General features: G+C 38.6%; 1 protein-coding gene across 5 annotated transcripts in view; it reads right to left on the minus strand.

Annotated features, from left to right (window-relative positions):
* The window catches only part of SLC4A1AP (solute carrier family 4 member 1 adaptor protein), an 88,849-nt gene extending 67,403 nt beyond the window's left edge, over window positions 1-21,446 (minus strand). For 4 of the 5 annotated variants that reach the window (XM_082427932.1, XM_082427935.1, XM_082427933.1 and 1 more), the window contains exons 1-13: window positions 20,643-21,446; window positions 20,231-20,426; window positions 18,638-18,760; window positions 17,786-17,846; window positions 17,310-17,449; window positions 12,347-12,507; window positions 10,983-11,052; window positions 10,407-10,593; window positions 6,995-7,106; window positions 4,869-5,115; window positions 2,982-3,068; window positions 2,241-2,308; window positions 799-868 (exon numbers count right to left, since the gene is read on the minus strand). In XM_082427932.1, coding sequence (XP_082284058.1) covers window positions 799-868; window positions 2,241-2,308; window positions 2,982-3,068; window positions 4,869-5,115; window positions 6,995-7,106; window positions 10,407-10,593; window positions 10,983-11,052; window positions 12,347-12,507; window positions 17,310-17,449; window positions 17,786-17,846; window positions 18,638-18,760; window positions 20,231-20,426; window positions 20,643-21,308 — 2,188 coding nt within the window. In that variant the 5' untranslated portion in view covers window positions 21,309-21,446. The remainder of the gene's footprint in view (window positions 1-798; window positions 869-2,240; window positions 2,309-2,981; window positions 3,069-4,868; window positions 5,116-6,994; window positions 7,107-10,406; window positions 10,594-10,982; window positions 11,053-12,346; window positions 12,508-17,309; window positions 17,450-17,785; window positions 17,847-18,637; window positions 18,761-20,230; window positions 20,427-20,642) is intronic. The other variant, XM_082427936.1, reaches the window with a different exon arrangement.
* Between the last annotated feature and the right edge of the window lie 116 nt (window positions 21,447-21,562).

Raw genomic sequence — 21,562 nt, forward strand, 5'->3', positions numbered from 1 at the left:
ACAAAAAAAAAAAAAAAGAAATCTATAAATAGCTATGGAAGGATGTCCATATATTATTAAGTGCAAAACAGTTAAGTATAGAATATGCTTCCATTTGTGTAAAAAAAGTGATGAAATATTATGTATTTTATTGCTTACATAGGCATTTTACATTATATATATAAGAAGTCGTAAGAAACTGATATTTGGTTGTCTTTAGAAAAAAACTGAGTAGCTAAAGCACAGCTAGAAGATTTTTTTTCCCCACTTTAGAGAAAATTTAAAATACATGCAAAAGTAAAGAGAAAAATATAATGAACCTCCATGTACCCAGCACCCAGTGTTAACCATGATCCACATGTGGCAAACCCTGCTGTATCTCTTGCCCCTCCTCTATCTTCCCTCATCCTCCACCACTGGACTATTTTAAGGGAAATCCCAGGTATCATTCCATCTGTGAACACTTCTGTACATATTCCTGGAAGACAAGGACTTTTTCTAAAAAACATAACTCAATATCACTCACACTTTAAAAAAATTAACAGTAATTTCCTAGTATCATCACATATCTAGCTAGTGTTCAAAATTATCTGACTGGCTTATAATTTTTTTTAATAATTGTTTGTTTGAATAAAGATCCAAACAGAATACACAAATTATATTTGGTTGATATGTCTCTTTAGATCCTTTAATCTACCCAGAAGGGAGACTTTTCCACTACATACTCTTGTAATGTTCTTATACTGAACCTTAAATATATATTACCTATTCAGAAACCTAAATAAATATTAGAGGAAAAGAAAAGTAAAAACCATCTACCTTCAGGTGGGACCCACACACAGTAATCTGGATCATCTTCTGGATAGTTGGAGGAAAGTGTCAGTGGAAGCTGCAAAAACAGATAGGTTATTTTATTCAAAAGAATTTTAACTCTAAGAATTATTGTCCCTATCCCTGTGAGCAAACAAAAATTGAGAGAACAGCTTCCACTAATGATCTTGACATAAGTAACCAAAAATGGGGGAGCATTCTCTCTCTGAATCTTGATTTTTTTCCACAAAGCCTCAACAAGCTGATTTTCAGCCAGTGAGAGTGATGTTTTTTCTAAAAGAGGCAGTCAAGACAGGTGTGAACTCTAAATGATATCACCTCCACAGAGGAAAATTTGACATTGCCTTTTGATCCAGGTGCAGAAAAGTTAACAAAGCAAGCCTGACTGCTATCCTTTGAAAGGCCTGTTTGAAAGGCTTGTTGGTGGCCATCTGGGAACTTGGATTTCAAGAAGGTTCCCACTACCCTAACTGACAAAGAGTGGCCCACTGGGCCAAAACTGTTCGTAAAAACAATGTGGTTTATGCTGAACACCTGCTTTCCTTCTAGGACAATGGAATTTGGGTAGATGCCAGGCAGGGGATACCTATGTGATCAGTACCCAATATAAATCCTGGGTACTAAGTCTCTAATGAGCTTTCCTGGTTTCACAAGTTGTCACTCTTTGTGAGGGGAATTATGCACAGCCTATGTGACGTCACTGGAAAAGGACCCTTGGAAACTTGTACCTGGTTCCCTGGACTTCACTCCATGTTCCTTTTCCCTTTGCTGGTTTTGCTTACTATTCTTGTGATGTAATAAATCACAACTGTAAGTTCCACCACATGCTGAGTCCTGTGAGGCTTCTTGTGAATTACCTAGCCTAAGGGTGGTCTTAGGGACCTCCCGACACCAATTCCACTTCTGGGAACTTACAGTATCCATACAAATTATATTCACATAAGGTTACTCATTATAGCACTGTTATAATAAAAGACTAGAAAGAACCCAAGTGTCCAGCGATAGCATACACCCACACAGTAGGAAGCTCTCAGTGCACTGATGTACAATGATTTCCACCACAGGTTTAAAAAAAAAAAATCAAAGTGTAGCATGCAGTATATTACATTCTACCTTTTGTGTAATAAAAGGAGGAAAATAATATATTATTCAAATGCCTTTGTATGGCATATTAGGTTATGAAGAAAGATTCACAAATTAATAAAAGAGGTATGTGAGCAATTATAAAGAACAGAGTAGATAGAGACAAGAATAGAAAATCCAAAAAATAAAAATTAAAAAATAAAAATAAAAGAGCCCAGATTTCTAGAAGAGTGGGTAGAAGGCAGCTGGGAATTCTGCTAAAATAATCCACTCTTCTGGATATGGCCCATGGCAAAGGGGTTCATTTTTACTTCCAGAAAAATGAAGATTATGACTAAAGCACTTACTTTGCCTCGACCAGGAGCTTTCTTTTTCTTCAATTCATCTCTGCTTTTCTCATATTCATTCTTTGATGCTAATTTATGAAAAAGAAAAAAAAAAGAGGCAATAGCTATTTCAGAAAAATAAAATGGAAAAGAAAAATTCCTCCCTAAAGAGCATTATAATTATTGAAGAAAACATCACAATCTAATTCTCAAAAATTCCTTCTACTACTGTAAAGACTATGTAGAGAGAACTGTCCTTTCGTTAATAACCTTAGTTTTCAAATCCTAAGCTTAAATTTAATCACACCTTTCGAAAAGGTAAAGGAAAATGGGGCTGACTTTACTATTTTTCAATTTAATCATTACAGTTAAAAGCAGTAGAAAACAAGAAAAAAACAGTCCTTTTAATAGCCCAACCTTTCAACCAATTTATTTTAATAATGTTTGAATCACGCCCATGACAGGCACATATTCAACTCTGGGAGATGTAAAATTGTAGAGAGCTTTGCATGGCCAGAGGGAAACATGAAGGCATTAGGTGCTTTGGGGGTCGGGGGGGAAACCCAGGCGACAGAGGAGGAAAAGAAAGGCAAACAGGATGGCACCAAACATGAACCTCTCACATATTCCAACTCTGTCCACAGCCCTGGTGGCAGCATCTACCCAGTGTCTGCGCCCCTCGGGTCAGCCGCCACCCCCTCCTCTCTGACACCAGCTGGCTGCCTGTGTGTGGAGCAGCAGTGGAGTCGCTGCGCTACTTGCCTGAGGGTTCCTCACACGATGCAGCTGTCTCACTCATCTCTTGGTAACCTTTATTCTGTTCCACTTGGCCGAGTTGAGACATGTTTTCTATAAAATGCAGAACCAAAGCATACTGTATTACTTAATTCGTGGTGGGGAACCAAGAAAACAAATCAAAAGCAAGAAAAGCTAAGTACCTACATAATCATCCAGTTTTACTATCATTAGCTTCAACTAACCTTAATAAGGTTTTCAATAAATGTGTCTCCAGAGGTCTAACAGAGAACCACCAATTTTCCACTTCAAAAACTGGCCAACTCTGAGGTAAAACTTTTTAGCAATACTTACCAAACCCTTAAAAATGTACATATTCCTCGGCCTAGAAATTCTACTTCAAGGAACATATTCGAAGAAAATAATCAGAGATGAGCACCAAGATTTATTATATACAAGTATGTTTATAATAGCAAAAATTAACAAATAACTTACATGTATAATAATGTGGAGCTAAGTAAATTATGACACATTCACGTGATGGACCACTTTGCCCCTTATTAAAACCACATTTTAAAAGACTATTTTAAGACATACAAAAAAATAGGTTATAAAATAGCATGTACAATACAATCTCAATGTTATTTTATAAATAAATAAATTAATAAATAAATGAATGCCTGGAGTAATCCCTAATCAGCTGCAGATTTACTAATTAATGTATCTTATAAACCAAATTTTTAAATCTGCTATTTTTAGACACACATATTTACTTCGGTCCCTTAAACAAAAAAATACAATACTTACTGCTCGCCTCCCCACTGACCTGTTTATGTAACACCCTTACAATGGGTGGATCAAAGATTAGACTCTGAAAAAAGTATGTGTAGTACCTTTTTTGAAAAGGCCAAGCATTGTGCCAATAACAAAGGAAAATGCAAAAACAAAAGATTTACTTCTCATAGATGAGGAAACAATAACTTGTCTGTGTCTAAAACAGCTGAAGGTGACTCAGGAGAAGGTCTACATACCAGGCCTGGTGTTTTTACATGGACTTGCCTGGTTTGTTTTGGAAGTCCATATGCACACATTCCCACACACATTTAATGCCAGTGTTTTTTGCTTTTCCTCATGCTCCCTATTTTCTGTGCAGTCTTAATCTTGCTAAGCAGTTTGGCCAACCTGCAGGAAAATAACCCCTGCACCTGACAAGGGTTAAGAGGATACTATAAAGATAAACAGTAATCTCTGGGCGTGGGAGATTCCCCTTTTCTTCTTTGGACTTTTACGTATGATCCAAAGTTTCTAAAATGAACATATATGCCTTTTATAATCAGAAGAAAACATATTTAAAAACTAATCAATTCCCTCTTTTATATTTTTCATCAGCCCTTTGTTGAGGTGGGTGAATATGACATGTCAGGTTCTCTGCTAGGTACCATGGGCAAAAAGATAAATAAGGCATGATGCTTCCTGAGAAGTACATCCAGTGGGGACAATTATGTTTAGCCTCTGTTTCGGGGATGGGGGAAAAATGAATAAGGGGAGGCTTACCCCGAGACCACCTAATCAGGCCCCATCATCTGCCCTGTTCCACTGCCCTCCAATCACAGAGTGGCAGCAGCTCAGGACTGTTCCACAGCTGCTGTGGTTTCAGATTCCACAGCTTTCAACTTTCCATAATTCTGGAATACACTGGAAATACTTGCCCTTATTTTACAATGAGGATAAATAATGACTGGCAATCAGAGAAAGACCAGGAAAGTATGTTTCCACAGAGTCAGCTGTATCACACATCACAAAGTGTCACAAAGCCAAAATGCACAGGCAAGAACTGGCTTTGCTTTTTCAAACCTATCCACGATGAATGCATATGCCCACTGAATAGCACAGGAAGGAGAAAGAAGACATTACCATGATTTTTTGTTTCTTTAGAACATGTGAAATCTGTGGGAGGACCTGTTTCCTGCACTGCTCCTTCTGGCTCTATCTCCTGCTGTAGCCTACTGCTTCCTGCCTCCATTTTCTTCTTTTCATGCTCTTCCTTTTCTTTCTCCTCTTGCTCTTCCTCCTCCTCCTCCTCCTCCTCCTCTTCTACTTCAGGCTCATCCTTCATTCTCATTAGAGTTGGAGGGAGTTCTGGACGCTTGGGGGGTAACTTCTATGAGGGAAAAAAACCCATGAACAAGCAGTTCTACAATATGACAGAGACACATCTTTTCAAGGGGGTTAAGCTAAATGAGCAGAATGTCTAACTTCTCTAGGCGGATCAACCCTGCCGAAGTTTGTTGGAAGGAGGACTTTCACATGAAATATTATCCATCTACGAATCCTTAACAAGTATGCTTGTTAATTTCTAGGGTCAAAAGAACATTAAGTATGAAACACTTGAAACAGCTTGTAGGGAACAAAAACATTTATTCCAGGTACGATTTACTGAGTACCAGCTGTAGGAATTCTGTCCTGTTACCCCTCATGATGTTAAATTCATTACAAATCTTAATTCATTACAAAATCTCCTAGGGAGTAAATCAGACACACATTTCTAAAAAATAAATCATTTGTGCAGCTTTTTCATTTTAGATTTAACACAATTTCAAGGAAACAAGATATGTAAATCAGTAAAACAGATCCTGAAGAAAAAGAAATTTCTTGAATAAGGTCAAATATTCTAATCAAGACCTTTCAATAAAAGTAATTATTAGAAAAAGTTGATCACAGCATAAAGAATAGGAAGAAAGTACCAAAGTATATGTTAGGTATATCATTTTTTAAATATAGGATTTAGCTCAGTAATCCTAAGGAGAACTTTTTAGTAAAGAGTTTTTCTTCTAACTAAAACACCCTCTCCCCACCTCACAGAAAAGCATCCATCACAGGTAAACCACATGGTACTCACTCAGGACACATGGCTGGGACTTCAGATCTCTGCCACCAGAGGACAGTTTACCCTAATTCAAGGTGTTATGGACTGAACTGTGTCCCCCCAAAATTCATGTTGAAGTCCTAACCGCCAGTACCCCAGAATGTTACTTATTTGGAGATAAGGTCTTTAAAGAGGTGATTAAGTTAAAATAAGGCTGTTAGGGTGGGGCCCTAATGCAATATGACTGGTGTCCTTATAAGAAGAAGGAAAGCCGCCAGAGCTGCAAGTGCACAGAGGGATGACCATGTTAAGAGGCAACAAGAGGGCAGCCATCTGCAAGCCAAGGAAATAGCCCTCAGAGGAAACTAACCCTGCTGGCATGTTAATCATGGACTCCTAGCCTCCAGAACTGTGAGAGAATAGATTTCTTTTGTTTAAGCCACCTAGTGTGTGGTATTTTGTTATGGCAGCCCTAGCACATTAATACATAAGGTTATGCTCTTTGGGGTGATGAAAACCTTTTAAAAACTGACTCTATAAATAAGGATGTACAAAGAGCAAAAACATACATCAGTGAAGTATTAGAGGATAGTAGAAAGATCACAACTCAAGAGATATAAGACCTGGATTTGATTGCATCTAGTTACTTAATGATGGTGTGATCTTGAATTTAACCTCTCTGACCCTGCTCCTCAACTGTGGGCGGTAATAATTCCCACACATCATAAGGTGTTGGAAGGATTAAACAAAGTAAGAAAAACTGTATGGCAGAACCAGGTGTAGAGATTATGTTACTACCAAGTGTTAGTTGACTCTGAATATTACAACATCTAACCACCAGGAAAAAAAGCAAAAAAACCCAAACAAACCCAGAAACCACAGGAGACCCTTTCTTAAACGCAACACTGATCACAAATTAATAAACCGGTATTCTAATTCACAAATCGGTTACATGCAAATTGATTCACATGAATCGATTCATCAATTCTTGATAAGCCTAGGCTGAAGAGAAAAATCCAAGAACGACGTCCTGGGAAAGATGTGATCATACCAAGCCCACAGCCACTTTTTACATGACTGTGGGATGAGGCATCTGAGTTTTGAAAAGAAAAGAGATAAATTAGCTCGGGATAACTCAAGAGCTAAAAGTTTAACACCCTGACCCACAACTTACCCCTATTGTTCCAGTTTTTAATTTGAATTTGCTTCCTCCTTTCATGGCACCAAAGAGAGGCAGTGTAAGCTTTTTAGCTTTGTTTTCTCCATCTGTAGCCTGACTTTCAGTTCTAGGAAGAAAGAATAATTATCTATTCCAGTGAGGCCAAGGTTTTATCTAAAAATACCATGGTAAACAAACTTTTGGCACCACAAAACTGTCCACAGTGAACATTTATGCATACACGAATAAGAAAGAGGTATTCAGGCCAGCAAAGTTTGAATGGACAACACTGCTGATTGTCACAGACACAGAGGTATTACGGGCAAGATAAGGATACTACCTTAGTCTAGCAATTTACAACATGCTACATGACTTCACATTCATAAAATGATGCCTACAGTACACAGGTCAATGGCAAAGGAGAATACACAGGCATGCCCCATCCCCACTAAATGGCAGGAGGTGGATCCATGGTGTAAAGCCCTATTTGCCATCAACCTCTGAAGAGGACTCAGTGCTCGACTTACTTACCTGGAGGCCACACTTATCATAACCACACACAACAGCTCTGAGCACAGAAGTTTAAAAAACAAAAACGTATGTGTAAAGGGTGCGGGAGGCAGGATATCCTGTGTAGTGAGTAACAACAAAGACTTAATGAGAGACCCCACAACTGGCGAGCTTGTCAATGTTCTCAGTGGCTGAATATAGTTATAAAAGCTAAGCACATGAGGGTAAAGCTGAGGAAGAGCAAAAAGAAGAGACTGTAGAAATTAGAAAAGAGCAGGGGAAAAAAGAACAAAGCAAAAGAAAAACAAAAAGGATGGCAGTTGAGTTGACAAGACACTCAGAGAGTAGGCAGAGGTGACAATGACAAGATAGCATGAGGAGAAAGAGGGGAGAAAGCCCTATGCTTTCTTCACATTGACTACAGGACAACCCTGCCTTCTGGAATATAAGGACAGAACTGGCCCTCCTGGCTCACAGGGGCCCATACAAGAAACTGACTACGCTGCTCAACCCTGAAGCCCCATTTCCACTCCTGCCTTCTTTTACCTAAGTCTTACCCCCTCGGTGGTGCTCTTGAGCCTAGCCTCACCCCCCTTCTGGACCAGAGACAGACCCATTGCCTTGCTGAGGCCATCAGTGGAAATCCTGCCTGCTTGGCCTTAAAGACGCTCTGTCAAACATCCCTCACATCCCTTCCCCACAAGCGTCAGGAAGCATGGAAAGGCAAAGGCAAGAGCAACACAGATATTTTTCAGCTCCATTAAATAGCTTGGCTGGCCTGGAGGACATGCAAAGCCTCCCAAAGGAGAAGAAAAAGTAGAAGATGGGATCACAATCAAGAGTTGCTTGTGGGTGGAGCAGGGGTGGACTTAGGTAGGAAGTTTAGAAGTTCAACCCTCAAGTGAGAAGAGGAGGGAGAAGATACACAGCATCTGAAGGCCAGTATCCAAAGTAAGAAAGGGAGGAGGAACAAGACAGACACACAGACAGCAGGAGGGGAGGCTCTGGAGGAAGCTGATGTGTGTCTTCTAGCTCAGAACACCTCTCAGGGCTGACTTAGCAAATTAAAGGATTACAGAGCTGGAATTAAAACTCACTGTTAATTTGTCTCACCTGGGCTATGGCTCCTGAGTTTTTACCTTTTCTCCACAAAAACAATGTCACAAATAGTTGCTAAGTATATCAATGATAGTAAAAATTATGACAATGATAATACATATGCCAGCACTTTATTAAGTGCTATTCAGTTAATCTTTGCAACATCATTATTCTAATTTACAGATGAGGAAAGTGAAGATCAAAGAAGTTACATAACTTGCCTTAAAATTCCCAAAGACTAATTGACAGAGCTGAGAATGAAACCCAGGAAGTCTAACTCTAGTGCTAATCCACCTCCTCACTGTCAGTAAGGTAACTCAAACATCATTTGCGGCAAATAGACTTCCGTAGACTGATCTATGAATCACTGTATTAAATATCCAAACTACATATAAATCTTTGAACAAACCTGCTAGTAATTTGGGGATACATCTTCTGTGCAGATGATCAAGAGCTCCAGAAACGGTTGGCCATTACATTTTTGTAAACAGAAGTGCCTCTCAATTGATAAATACTCATCTATGCAATGCCCCCAGCATCAAGTTACAGGTTTTGTACACGGGGGTGAGGGGCTGAGTAGACGCTTACTGACAACCTAAAGCAGCACTGTCCAACAGAACTTTCTGGAATGACGGAAATGTCCTCTGTCTGCACTGTCCAATACAGTAGCCACTAGCCACATGTGGCTATTGAGCACTTGAAATGTGGCTAACGTGACTGAAGAACTGAACTTTTAATTTTGTTTAATTTTAATATACATGTGACTATTGGGTGCTGTACTGAACAGCACGGACCTAAAGAAAACAAGAAACCTTCTATATTTAACTACCTTCATAAGTGAGTGAACGCACCTAGGTAGTACCACTTTTTGAGATGCCCATCTGGATTGTGTTTATTGAGGGTTGCTTACTTCTACAACCACCTACTCAACATTTTCAAAATTTGTCGACACCACATAGAAGACAATTTAAAAATATTGTCAAGTTGAAAGACTGGATCTCTCTCTCTCTCTCTCTCACACACACACACACACACACACACTCACTCACTCATAAATACTAGCCACGTCTGGGAAAAATTATTCTTAAAATCTTGTTTACAAATTACTCAAAAATCTTCTGGATGCCTGCAAATGGATTTGGGTTAATCTCTTCCAATAATTTCCCCAAAATCAAAGTTAACAATAAGATCAACTTCAGGGGATTATGTTTTTTCCCCTTTTTAAGGAAGAGATTCCACTTTAAAAAAGTATTTAAATATATTGAAGAGTTATCAACTGGTTCTTAAGAATGACAGATATAGGCATTAAAATGACCATCTGTACTCATATCTTTTCATCTGTGGTTTTAAAATCATAGATAAAAATGGTATTACATTGTAGTATTTCTCTTATTATGCGTGAGGTTGAGTTTATATAGTTAAGAGTTATTTGTATTTCTTTTTCAGTGCCCTTTCAGTTGACATCCTTTGCCCATTTGTCTCTGGTGAATAGGTCTTTATATATTAGGGAAATTAACCTTTTGTGCATGTTGCTCTTTAAAGAAGTTTACTCTGCACTAAAAGTATTAAGTAAAAATTTAGAGCCCTCCAATGAAACAGGAATCAATATAGTTTTCCTTAAAAATCCAGTAGTGGTTTAAATTTCACAAATAAACTGGGTTTTTAGTTACTCCATGAAACCACTGCCTTCTGTGCTTTAAAGAGTTTCTTATAGTCTATTTCTAGTCCATAGTGATTACCTAAAAAAATAAAGATATAATTCAAAATGTTATCTTTGTGAACATGCTTATTTAAAATTCCAAGTATAACTAAGACTTACTTTTTTAGTTCTGGAATCTCTGCTGGCTTTACAATTTTTATCAACCCTTTAAGTCTCTGCTGTTCTTTTCTCAGTTCAAAAGTTCTCAGGTGAAGTTTCTTCCGGGACACACCATCTAATGCATTCCCTGATTTCATTTCTGACATGAACGCATCTAAAGAGTCCTGAGATGGTGACTCTGATAGAGCTGTCCAAGAAAGGGATAATACATGTTTAGAAAGATGGCACCAAATATTTTAAAATTCAGCCCAAGTTTCCATAGAGAAGTCACTAACTTAAAGCTGGACAGAGGACATTACTGATATTAGGAATTAAGGAAACTGGTTATACCTGGGAGATCTTAGAAAGTCACTTTGCCTCAATGGGCTTCATTCCCCTCATCTATTAAATAAAGAGGTTGAACCAAATAATTTATAATGTTCTTTTTAGTTCTAAAATGTTATGCTGCTCCTTAGAAAGGCTCCATATCCTGTAAATCTTAGTATCTTAGTAACCAATGTAGCCTTAGTACCTAGCAAAGTGCACTACATACAGTAGGTGCTCAATAAATATTTGTTTAATGAGTCATTACCTTACCTTTGCCGGAGGCTTTCAGTCTCTCAGAAATTTCAGAGAGTTCCTTTTCAGCATCATTTAACTTTGCAACCTGTAACACCCAAATTAATAGGGTTAGCAAATGTTTTTCTTCTTTCAAAATGTGGTAGCTTTCCTTTTCTTCCTCCTCTTATTTTAATTATTGTGACAAGTTTTAAGAGGATTAATTCAGAAGTCCATTTAAATCTGCTCCTCATGGGGTTAACATTTTTCATTTGTTTATTTAAATCTAATTGAATGAATATCTGAATTAAAGAATCAAGAATTAAACAGAAGGAATGTACAGAACACAGACTTTATTTTACTCAAAAGAAAGAACTCAAGGGACTTCCCTGGTGGTCCAATGGTTAAGAATCGATCTTGCAATGCAGGGGACACCAGTTCGATCCCTGGTAGGGGAACTAAGATCCCACATGCCTCGGGGCAACTGAGCCCGCATGCCACAACTAGAGAGCCCACGTGCTGCAACTAAAACCCAACGTAGCCAATAAATAAATAAATAAATATTTTAAAAAAAGAAAGAACTCAAGGCATTTCTTTTCATTGATGAATCAAAAGGATAGATGTTAGATAATGTTTTAAGCTCTGAATACTACTTAATATAGTGAAAATACAGGTCATCTTATGATCATTTCATGAAGGATACACTGTTTAAGACTACAGGCATAGCTCATTTTATGGAGCTTTACTTTACTTGCACCTTGCAGATATTGCATTTTTACAAATTGGAGATTTGTGACAACCCTGCATTGACAGAATGATGGTTAACATTTTTTAGCAATAAAGTATATTTAAAATATACATTGTCTTTTTAGAGATAGTGCTATTGCACACTTAATAGACTACAGCATACCTTTTATACGCACTGGGAAACCAAAAAGTTCGTGTGACTCACTTTATTACAATTTTCATTTTATTGCAGTGGTCTGGAATTGAACCTGCAGTTACCTCTGAGGTGTGCCTGTATTACCAAACTACACTCCTCAAAATTCCTTTCACAATTCTTGGCTGCCAAAAGCCTAGAGTCAATTTCACCTCAGAATGTCCCAATTTGGAACTTTTTCCTTCCTTTTTCTGGGGGTAAGATCATATCCGAAGAATGCTCATTAATGGATCACTACCCACCTAGAGACAGATATAGTCTCCAGCAACAAGCCAAACTTTTTCCAACTTGGATAAGACTAGTTGTTTGTTACCATCAAATTTACAGATCACAAAAATTATACTTCAGTACTAGATTTCAATGCTATTGCTTTAAAAATTATAATTATAAAACAAATTTAAATAATACATTATTTTTTTTAAAAAATTAAACTACCACAGCTACTTCTATAAATAAAACTTGCCAATGATTCGAAGGTCTCTGGCTTCTCATCAATCTTCCCAGCCTTCTTCATTCGGTTCAGACGCTTCTTTTCAACCAGGCCAGTCCGATCAAGAAACGTGTCATCATCGCTATCATAAAAGTCTTCATCTTCCCAGTTCTTGGCTTTCCTTTTCCGAGATACTAGAGGTAGATAAAATAAATGATAATGAATCAGTTTTAAAAAAAGAAAAAGAAATAAGGCAAGTAGACAAGCAGCTTAAAATATCACCATCAGTTATTAAAAGAGAGGATTCAACAAGCTGCCAAACTACATATAAAAACAAAGGGCTAAACCTTGAAGACATTATTACAAGTGAAACGAGCCGGACACCAAAGGACACATATTGCATGATTCCACTTACATGAGGTACCTAAAATAGTCAAATTCAGAGACACAGAAAGTAGAACACTGGTTACCAGGGGCTGGGGGGAGGAAGAATAGGAAGTTACTATTTAATGGGTACAAGGCTTCAGAATGGGATGACGAAAAAGTTCTGAGATGGACGGTAGTGATGGTTGCACAACATGAACATATTTAATGCCACTGAACTATATACTTAAAAATGCTTAGGAACTTCCCTGGTGGTCCAGTGGTTAAGACTCCATGCTTCCACTGCAGGGGGCACAGGTTCGCTCCCTGGTTAGGGAACTCAGACCCTACACGCCGCGTGGTGCGGCCAAAAAACAAATAAAAAAAAATTTTTTTTTAAATGCTTAGAATGCTAAATTTTATGTTATGTATATTTTACCACAATAAAAAAAAAAAGTTAAAACAAAGGGTTAATTTATTTAATGAGCAAAAGCTCTCAAAAATCAATTAGCAAAAAAGGAAAAAGATAAATGAGGAAAGGGCCAATAATCCAAAAGAAAATTTTAAAAGTAATAAAAAAGTTCACAAAAAATGAAATACAAACGCCCAGCAAACATTTGAAAAGATGTTAAACTCTTTTTTAATAATTAAAAAACACAAACTAAAATAATGAGATACCACTCACCTATTAGACTAGAAAAAACATAAAAAGATTAATAATGCCTAATTTGGTAAGGATATGGGGAAATGGACTCTCAAACAGCTGGCTGGAATGCATATTGACACCATCTTTCTGATGGTCAATCTTACAACAGCTGTCAACATTAAAGACGCAATTAATCCAGGATTCTACTTAAAGGAATTTATCCTATACATATCAATGAAACATTGTAACCATGAAAACCATGAAAACCAGGGGACTATGGTAGCTATTACTTTTTTGTCTACCCTATGTCATCTTACTCCCCTTGTTCTGGTAAAAGTACCCCCTTTCCTCTAGAAAATTCCTCTCCCATTCCATCTGGATTACGGGTAGTCATGTGACCAGAGCCAGATCAATAAGAATCTTTCCCTTATAGTTACACTTAGATACAGGGGAAAAGAGGCTCTCTTTCCAATGAGGTTATTAAAGAGAGAAGATATAAATCCAGGGCTGTAAGCATCCATCTTTTCCAGGTGCGGTAAGAATCTGTCTGCAAAATAAAACCATGCATTCATGAGACAGACTCACTCACAGATACACATATGTAAGTTGTATGCGTCCTGGTGATACTGAGTTCCGGTTTTGTAGCACTAAGTTCTGCTTCCAGAACTTGAGGTCCTGGTTCATGCAGTTCTTCCTTCAGTCCTGTGAGGTACTCTTCCCAGCTTCTGCAGCCAGTAACCTTTCCCCCTAAGCTAGTTTGAATTAGGTTTCTATTATTTGCAACCAAAACAGTCCTTATTAATATAAACCTGATAATTTCCAGGTTAAGATGGTACACTGAACACACATATCTAATTTTGTTCTCTCCCCATACCCCACTAAAACTGCAGCAAAGAGATCTTTTTTTAAAGACACTAATCTACAAAGACAGGGAGAACAGTCGTGGGGACAGTAACACCAAATTTTTGGAAATTAAAAAGCAGACAGATAAGTGGAAATTAACTTAGCAGAAATAAAATATAAAAAATGGATCCTAAACCAACAGTGGGGAAAGCTGAGAACCAAACTGATTATACTACAGAATCCTCAAAAGGATCTGGAACTGGGGCTGGATAGTAGTGCTAAAATAAAGAGGACTGAGTAAAAGCTGATTGAGAAACAGATCCTCCTTCTCCCTGGCTACTCACCTCCTTCCCATCCCCAGGAAAAACACAGAGTTTAAGACAGAAAGTCTTTGAACTATGGGTTGACTAGTACAATTGAGGGCATGGGTACTACATTCAAAAAACAGTACTCTCCTGAAAAGAGCTGAATGCTGAGAACACGCTCAGCCATCTCCACCACGCAGCTCTAGGAACGCTGGCAGCCAGTCCTCTCCCTTCATGCGGGAGACTGGAAGAGTACTCTCTGGGGAATCTTGCCAGCAGAAGAAGGAAAATCTAAGGATACTTACATGGAGAGTTCCCCAGCAAAAGGCCCACCCACATCATTGTACAGTGTTCCTCAAACTTAACAAGCCCCACCTATATATTCCAAGCTGCCAACCACATTTTTTGTCCCTATATAAGTAACTACAGCCAAGAAATACATAACATCTGAGAAAAACCTCTGCCATGCACGATAGATACCAAATAAACAAAAAGAAAAAACAACCTGGAGAAAACAGATTAGCAGAGAGATGAGACATTAATAATCCATGAACAACAACAGGATATTATGTTTTAAAAATGAATATTCAAAGAACAAAAGTGAGCTTTGGAAATTAAAATCTTGATAGCAAAATTAAGACAGAAAGATAAAGTTGCTGAAATATCCCAGAAAGAACAAAAAACACAAATAGAAAAGAAAAGGGAAAAAAAGATAAGAAACTTAGATGATCGGTCCAAGAGGTTCAATATCTAAAATAACAAAATTCCAGAGAACAGAGAAAACAGAGGGATGAAATGATGGAATGGCACAATTCCAGAAATGTTCCTAAACTGATTTCCAGATCAAATGGACCCAACAAGTACCCAAGGGAAATGGATGAAAATATACCCACAGAAAGGTACATCACAGTTAAGTTTCAGAGCCTTGAGAACAAAGGGAAACTTACAAACTTCTAGTGAGAGGGGGAAAAAAAGATGACATACTAGAGATCAGGAAAATGAATAGTTTAGGACTTTGATAGCAACACTGGATGTGAGGTAAGAGCAATGCCCTCAAAGCTGTGAAGGAAAATTACTTCCAATTTAGAATTCTATTCCCAGCCAAACTATTAACCAAAAGTAAAGCTAGAACAATTATATTTTCAGAGTGGAGGGTTTAATAAAGTTGACTTGCTATATATCCTTTCTTAGTAATCCACTAGAGGATGTCCACCAAAACAACAGTAGACCAAGAAAAATGGAAGATGTGAACTCCATTGAAGATTATATCCGTGCCCCCTATTGTTGCACCAGCTTTCTATCCTGCCAAAACTACAGAAAGATGTGCTCCACTAAAACAAGGGAATAAGCCAAGAAATATGAGAATCTGAGAATCACAAAACAGAAAATCCATCCCTGGAGAATGAGAAAGGAAATCTCAAGGAAGACAGCAAATGAAGTCCCAAATGACTGTCCTGCAGCAGGCCTAGAGAGTGGTCATCCTTAAAAGAATGAGAAGAGTCCTCTTCAGGAGAAATGTCTCCAAAAGAGTCAGAACTGATAAATTACTTAATGTGATTGACCATATGGAAGAACATACTGAAAGGCTACTGAAAGGTGTGGGAAGAATGAGTAAGAGGTACCAAAAAAATCAAACACATGAAACACATACACAATTATTAACTTTAGAAAAACAACAAAAAAAACCCCTGCTCAGTTGTGACTAATATTTGCATAAATGTAACCATGTAAATATCAAATACTAATTTAAGTCAATAGATAATGTTTAAATGACTCAAAATATAATAGCATATTCATGTTTTTTAGAAATATGAATTTTTTTTAACATTTATTCTTTTTTTATTGAAGTATAGTGATTTATAATACTGCATTAGTTTCAGGTGTACAGCACAGTGATTCCATTTTTCTTTTGTTTTGTTTTTTTGCAGGTTATATTCCATTACAAGTTATTAGAAATACGGATATTTTTAAATGCCAGAAGAAATAACTGAAAGAGTTAAAAACCTTCTAGGGGGCTTCCCTGGTGGCGCAGTGGTTGAGAATCTGCCTGCCAATGCAGGGGACACGGGTTCGAGCCCTGGTCTGGGAAGATCCCACATGCCACGGAGCGACTAGGTCCGTGAGCCACAATTGCTGAGCCTGCACGTCTGGAGCCTGTGCTCCGCAACAAGAGAGGCCGCGATAGTGAGAGGCCCACGCACCGTGATGAAGAGTGGCCCCCACTTGCCACAACCAGAGAAAGCCCTCGCACAGAAACGAAGACCCAACACAGCCAAAAATAAATAAATAAATAAATAAATAAATAAAATTAAAAAAAAAAAAAAAGCCTTCTAGGGATGAAGACTGGGGAGGGGCAGGACAAAGAACAGGTATATTTAGTTATAAGCCTTCGGTAGTTTTAAATTATATGTAAGTTACTTTGCAATAAAATTAATTTTAGAATAAATAAAAAATAATTATATACCCAGACAGATTTTTAAAAAATAAGGTAAATTTAATGCAATGACATGGGTAATGTCCATGATACATTCTTATGTTAAAATGTCACAAAAGAATATTATAAGTAACATAAATGCATTTGTGTATGCGTGGTTTTTTTTGTTAAAGGATCTACTTCTGAACACACATCTATAGAAAATGTCTGGGAGAATATAAATAAACAATGGTTACCTTTGGGTATGGAGATAGGGAATTTTTTCTTTTCACTTCATAGAATTCTGTACGATTTACATTTTCCCCCTAAAAAGAGGTTTTGTAACTTTATGTGTTAAATTTCCCTTCCTTCTTTCCTTCTTTTTTGTTTTTTTTTTTTTAAAGAAAAGTGTTCCCATGTACTCACCTGCCTCCTGCCGCAGCAATCCCAAAGTGTCAAGGATTCGACAAGCTTCCAGTGAGCACTGGATCATTGCCTCTTTTTTCTTTCCTGAGTGAATAGCCTCAGCCACTAGCTGTTTTCCAGTTGAATCATCCACAGGTAATCTGCATTGGTTTGGGGGGAATTATAGCACAGCACTAAGCTCCAATTCTCATGAAAAAAATTAATATTTTATGATAATAGTCATATTTTTTGAGATGGCTTTTTAATCTCTCAGTTCATTTTGTTCTATCTTGCCAAGGTTGGACTTCAAATCTTTTCCTTCCACCTTTTACTCATCCCACCCTAACCCCAACGTGTTACTAAACTATCAATGTCCAAATTCAGGAATAGGCTAAAATTAAGATTAAAGTTGCTCTTTGGGTTGTTGTCTGTAACCATAAATTAAACCTGAAATTGACCACTTTCCAGAAATGGATGTTAATGAGAAAAGAACATACCTCACCCTGCAAAGCCAAGTGCTATGACCCTGTTCATCAAATTCATATTCTAATTCTTCTCCTGTGGGAGGAAGAAAGACAAAACAATTTTAATAGCATCTGAAAGTTACTAGTTGATACAAAGGGAAAAGACAGCAAAGGTTAAGTAAGAATATAAAGTTCTCATACCACATTGAATACTAAATTTCAAAGCATTTCACTTCCTATTCCTAGGAATTATTATCTGATAATAAAATGAGAATGAGCTTGAGGCAGAGAAAAGCCCAAACTCAAATCAAAACAACTCTCCATACACAGGTTTGTCCCCTATATAGGAGCTTTCACACTTATAAGTTGTAGACTTAGCGTTAATTTATCATGGTTGCCTAGTTTTTAGAAGCATAAATATTAAGTGCAGAATGCAAGCAGTTCATATATATATTTACACTCATACACGTGCGCACACATACACATAGATGTTCTCTCAAAGCATTTCTACTGAAACTATTCTCTGCGGAAACATTCTTTAAATCATACAAAGTGAAAATCCATGTTAAGAATTACAAAAGATCAGGTGAATAAGAAACAAAAAAATGACAAGAAGTTGGGTCAATCCCCCCCCCCACCCCAGTCCTGGATCTTTTGACAAGAATCGGATGAAGTCAGGCAAAAGTACTTCCTTTTTTCCAAGATGTGAAAAAATAACAAAATTCTTACTATTTTCAAAATAAACCTGAAGCAACTGACCACACAGGCAAGAAATGAAGAAGGAGGAGAGCAGATAAACTACAGCATTTCTAAGTACCTGAAGATCTGGAAAACCACCCTGTTGTGGATACATTATACTGGCAGTGTCAGAATCTGTTTACATACCTTCTCGGTCAAAAAAACCTTGGAGAGCCTTTTTTGGATCCTTTATATAAAAGGCCTCTCTTTCCTGCTGAAACTCTAAGACAATAGGGTTCTCTTCAGCCTCATCCTCTACAGCATCTTCTCCTACAGGATACGGGAAAGAAAGAAAAGACAATCAGACATAAGAGACTATCTGAATGACACCCACTATCCCTTCAGGCTGGATAAAGATACAGTTATCAGTGATGAAAAGAAACGTGGGGGTGGGGTGGGGGGAGGACAACCACAAGACCATCAGTATGAACATCTTCAGGTTTTCTAAATTGTGTGACAAGTTAAAACTTGTTTTCATGGCATCTTATTTTTGTTCTCCATCACTATATGTATTGATATTTTAAAAGCAAAATTACCTACCACATTCTCTATGTAAAAAAAAAAAAAAAAAAAAATGAAGTTCCTCAGCCCGGCATTCTCACTCTCTCACACCCAGGTCTAGTACTTTGTCTTCAATATAATTTCCCAATACTTATCATATCCACCAACAGACTGCTCTACTTAGTACTCCCGTAAAATCATCAATCCCTGCCCCAAATACCACCCCAATGCTCAGCTTCTTAAGGGCTTCTTTTCCTTTCCTTCAAGTCCCAGCTCAAAACCCTTCTGTTTATAAACTTATAAACTGTCCCAACGATCTGTTACTGCTGCCCAACAGAAATATAATGAAAGCCATATATGCAATTTACATTTTCTAGTAGCCACATCAAAAAAGAGAAACAGGTGAAATTATTATCAAGGAATCTACATAAAAATATTATGAACATTTTACATTCTTTTTTCACACTAAGTCTTTGAAACCCAGTGTGTATTTTACATTTACAGCACATGTCAATTTGGACTAGCCACACTGTAAGTTCCCAGTGTGGCTGATGACTACCGTACTGGATAGTGCAGGTCTAGGTCCTCAGTGACTGCCCCCTTCTCTGAACCCTTACCCTAGCATACTAATGGTTTCTAGCTTTTGTTTGGCACTTACCACAACTAATTTCATAAGATTTATCTGTCTTCCCAACAACATAGTAAGGCCATCTTCTAGCTTTTCAAAATCCCAGCTCCTGAATACCCATCCTCCAAAATGTCTGGTTTTATGGAAAATTCAATTTATTCCTCTGATTAGATATTTTCACATTTCAGGGTATTTACACAAAGTATGAAAAATTCAAAAGAACTCCTATATTGAATAACATTCCGTTTTATTTGACTGAATGTAGTTTCACCCCCTTTAGCAATAATCAGTAGTTAATTAAATAAATTTTAATGGTTAAAAATAATAAACTATATGCTGAGGAACTTTTGAACAAAGGACTGCACTGTAAAGCACATTAAAAGAAATCAATAGTGCCCATAATTCAATTTTTTGGCATCAGAAAAGTTAATAAATCTGAGTTTTGGTAACCTAATGTGCAAACTGTATTTGTCCTATCTCAAAGTCATGAAAGCTGTATGATAAAAAGAAAAACAAAAAAACCCAAACAAAAAAAACCCAAAAAACATTTAAGGGTACTAGTAGAAATGAATTTAAAATATTAACCTCTGGCAGCAATTTTGATTCCTTACCCATTCCCCAGGTGCAGCCCATTTCATCATCTTGACTACTAGTATTTCTCTTTCTTTCAGCTGTATCCGTTTCCTCTTCTTCATCTGAGTCTTCTCCCAGCATCTTCTTCTCCAACATCATTTGTTGCTGCTTGCGCAATTCCTTCAATTGCGTTACTGTCAACTCAGATTCTGCCTCTCGGTCTTCCTCTGGTCCCTGATGGATCAAGCAAAAGAATTCTTTTACAGTTGACTGTTGAAGTCACTTTCAGAAATATGGCAATGTGTACAGAGATCTGGAGATGAGGGGCCAGATTTCTCCACTTTTGTAATCGCTGACTGAGACAATCTCCTTCCTTAGTGAAAACTTAACGAGCTCAGGAACGCAGCCGGGTGCACTCCATAGACTGCAATTCTAGGTTTTTCTACTTACCTGAAAAATAAAGAGCCGAGTGCTGCCTCCAAAGCGAAGAACATGCCCGACGTGGACCCGACAATAGGTGCGGGGGGGGATGCGGGTTTTGTTAAGAAAAGTGCCGTGGGTGCTTCCCAAATCGTAGAGGTAGAAGCCAGGCCCGTGGCCGTCGCATTCTGCCTCGGGACCGGACACCCTGTGCTGCAGCACAGCGTGGTAGCGAGACACCGAAGGATGCTCCAGGCACACGTCGCAGCTAGCGAGCCTCCCGAAAAGACAGCAACTCATCCCTTTCAAACTCCGGGTGCCAAGGATGGTGCCGCCCTTCAGCGTCTCTAGGCTGTAGGGGGCCGTGGCGGGGCCGCCCCACGGAGGCTCTCGGTAAGGGGGAGCCCGGGCCGGGCCGCCAGGGGAAGGAGCCGCTGTGGGGGGCCGCGGCTGCTCCTCCGCTGGGCCCCTAGTCTCCACGCTGTCCAGCAGGGCTGGCGGGACTTCAGGCTCCGCGGAATCGGAGTCCGGCAGCGCCGTGGGCCTTTCCTTCTTTACCTCCTCAGGGTTTGAAGGATTGGTGGCCGGGGCTTTGCCCCGCACCGCCGGGGGCAAGGGCAGGCCTGGCTTCTTGAAGTCGCCATTGAGTTCCTGCGAGGCCAGCGGCTCGGACTGAGAGGGACTAGCGGCCATCATCAAGCGCGTGCAGCCTCGAAATCCGTTCCTGGGAAACCTCAGCCACTCGGTCTCTACATTCCTCTCCACGCCTCCCTCTCCCCAGCCCCCAGCGGCTTCTCTGGCAGCGACGGTGGAGTTGCTCCTTCACGACCTAGAGCGTTGTGAAGAAGTGAGAATCCTGGGAATTTATAAGAAGAGGAAAGCAAAAAGGCGGTCGCGGAACTGTCGGAATGGGAACGTCTTTAGAGGTTGCAACTGGGTTATAACGACTT

This window comes from Balaenoptera physalus, assembly GCF_965194825.1.
Source record: "Balaenoptera physalus genome assembly, chromosome: 15".
Taxonomy (NCBI): Eukaryota; Metazoa; Chordata; class Mammalia; order Artiodactyla; family Balaenopteridae; genus Balaenoptera; species Balaenoptera physalus.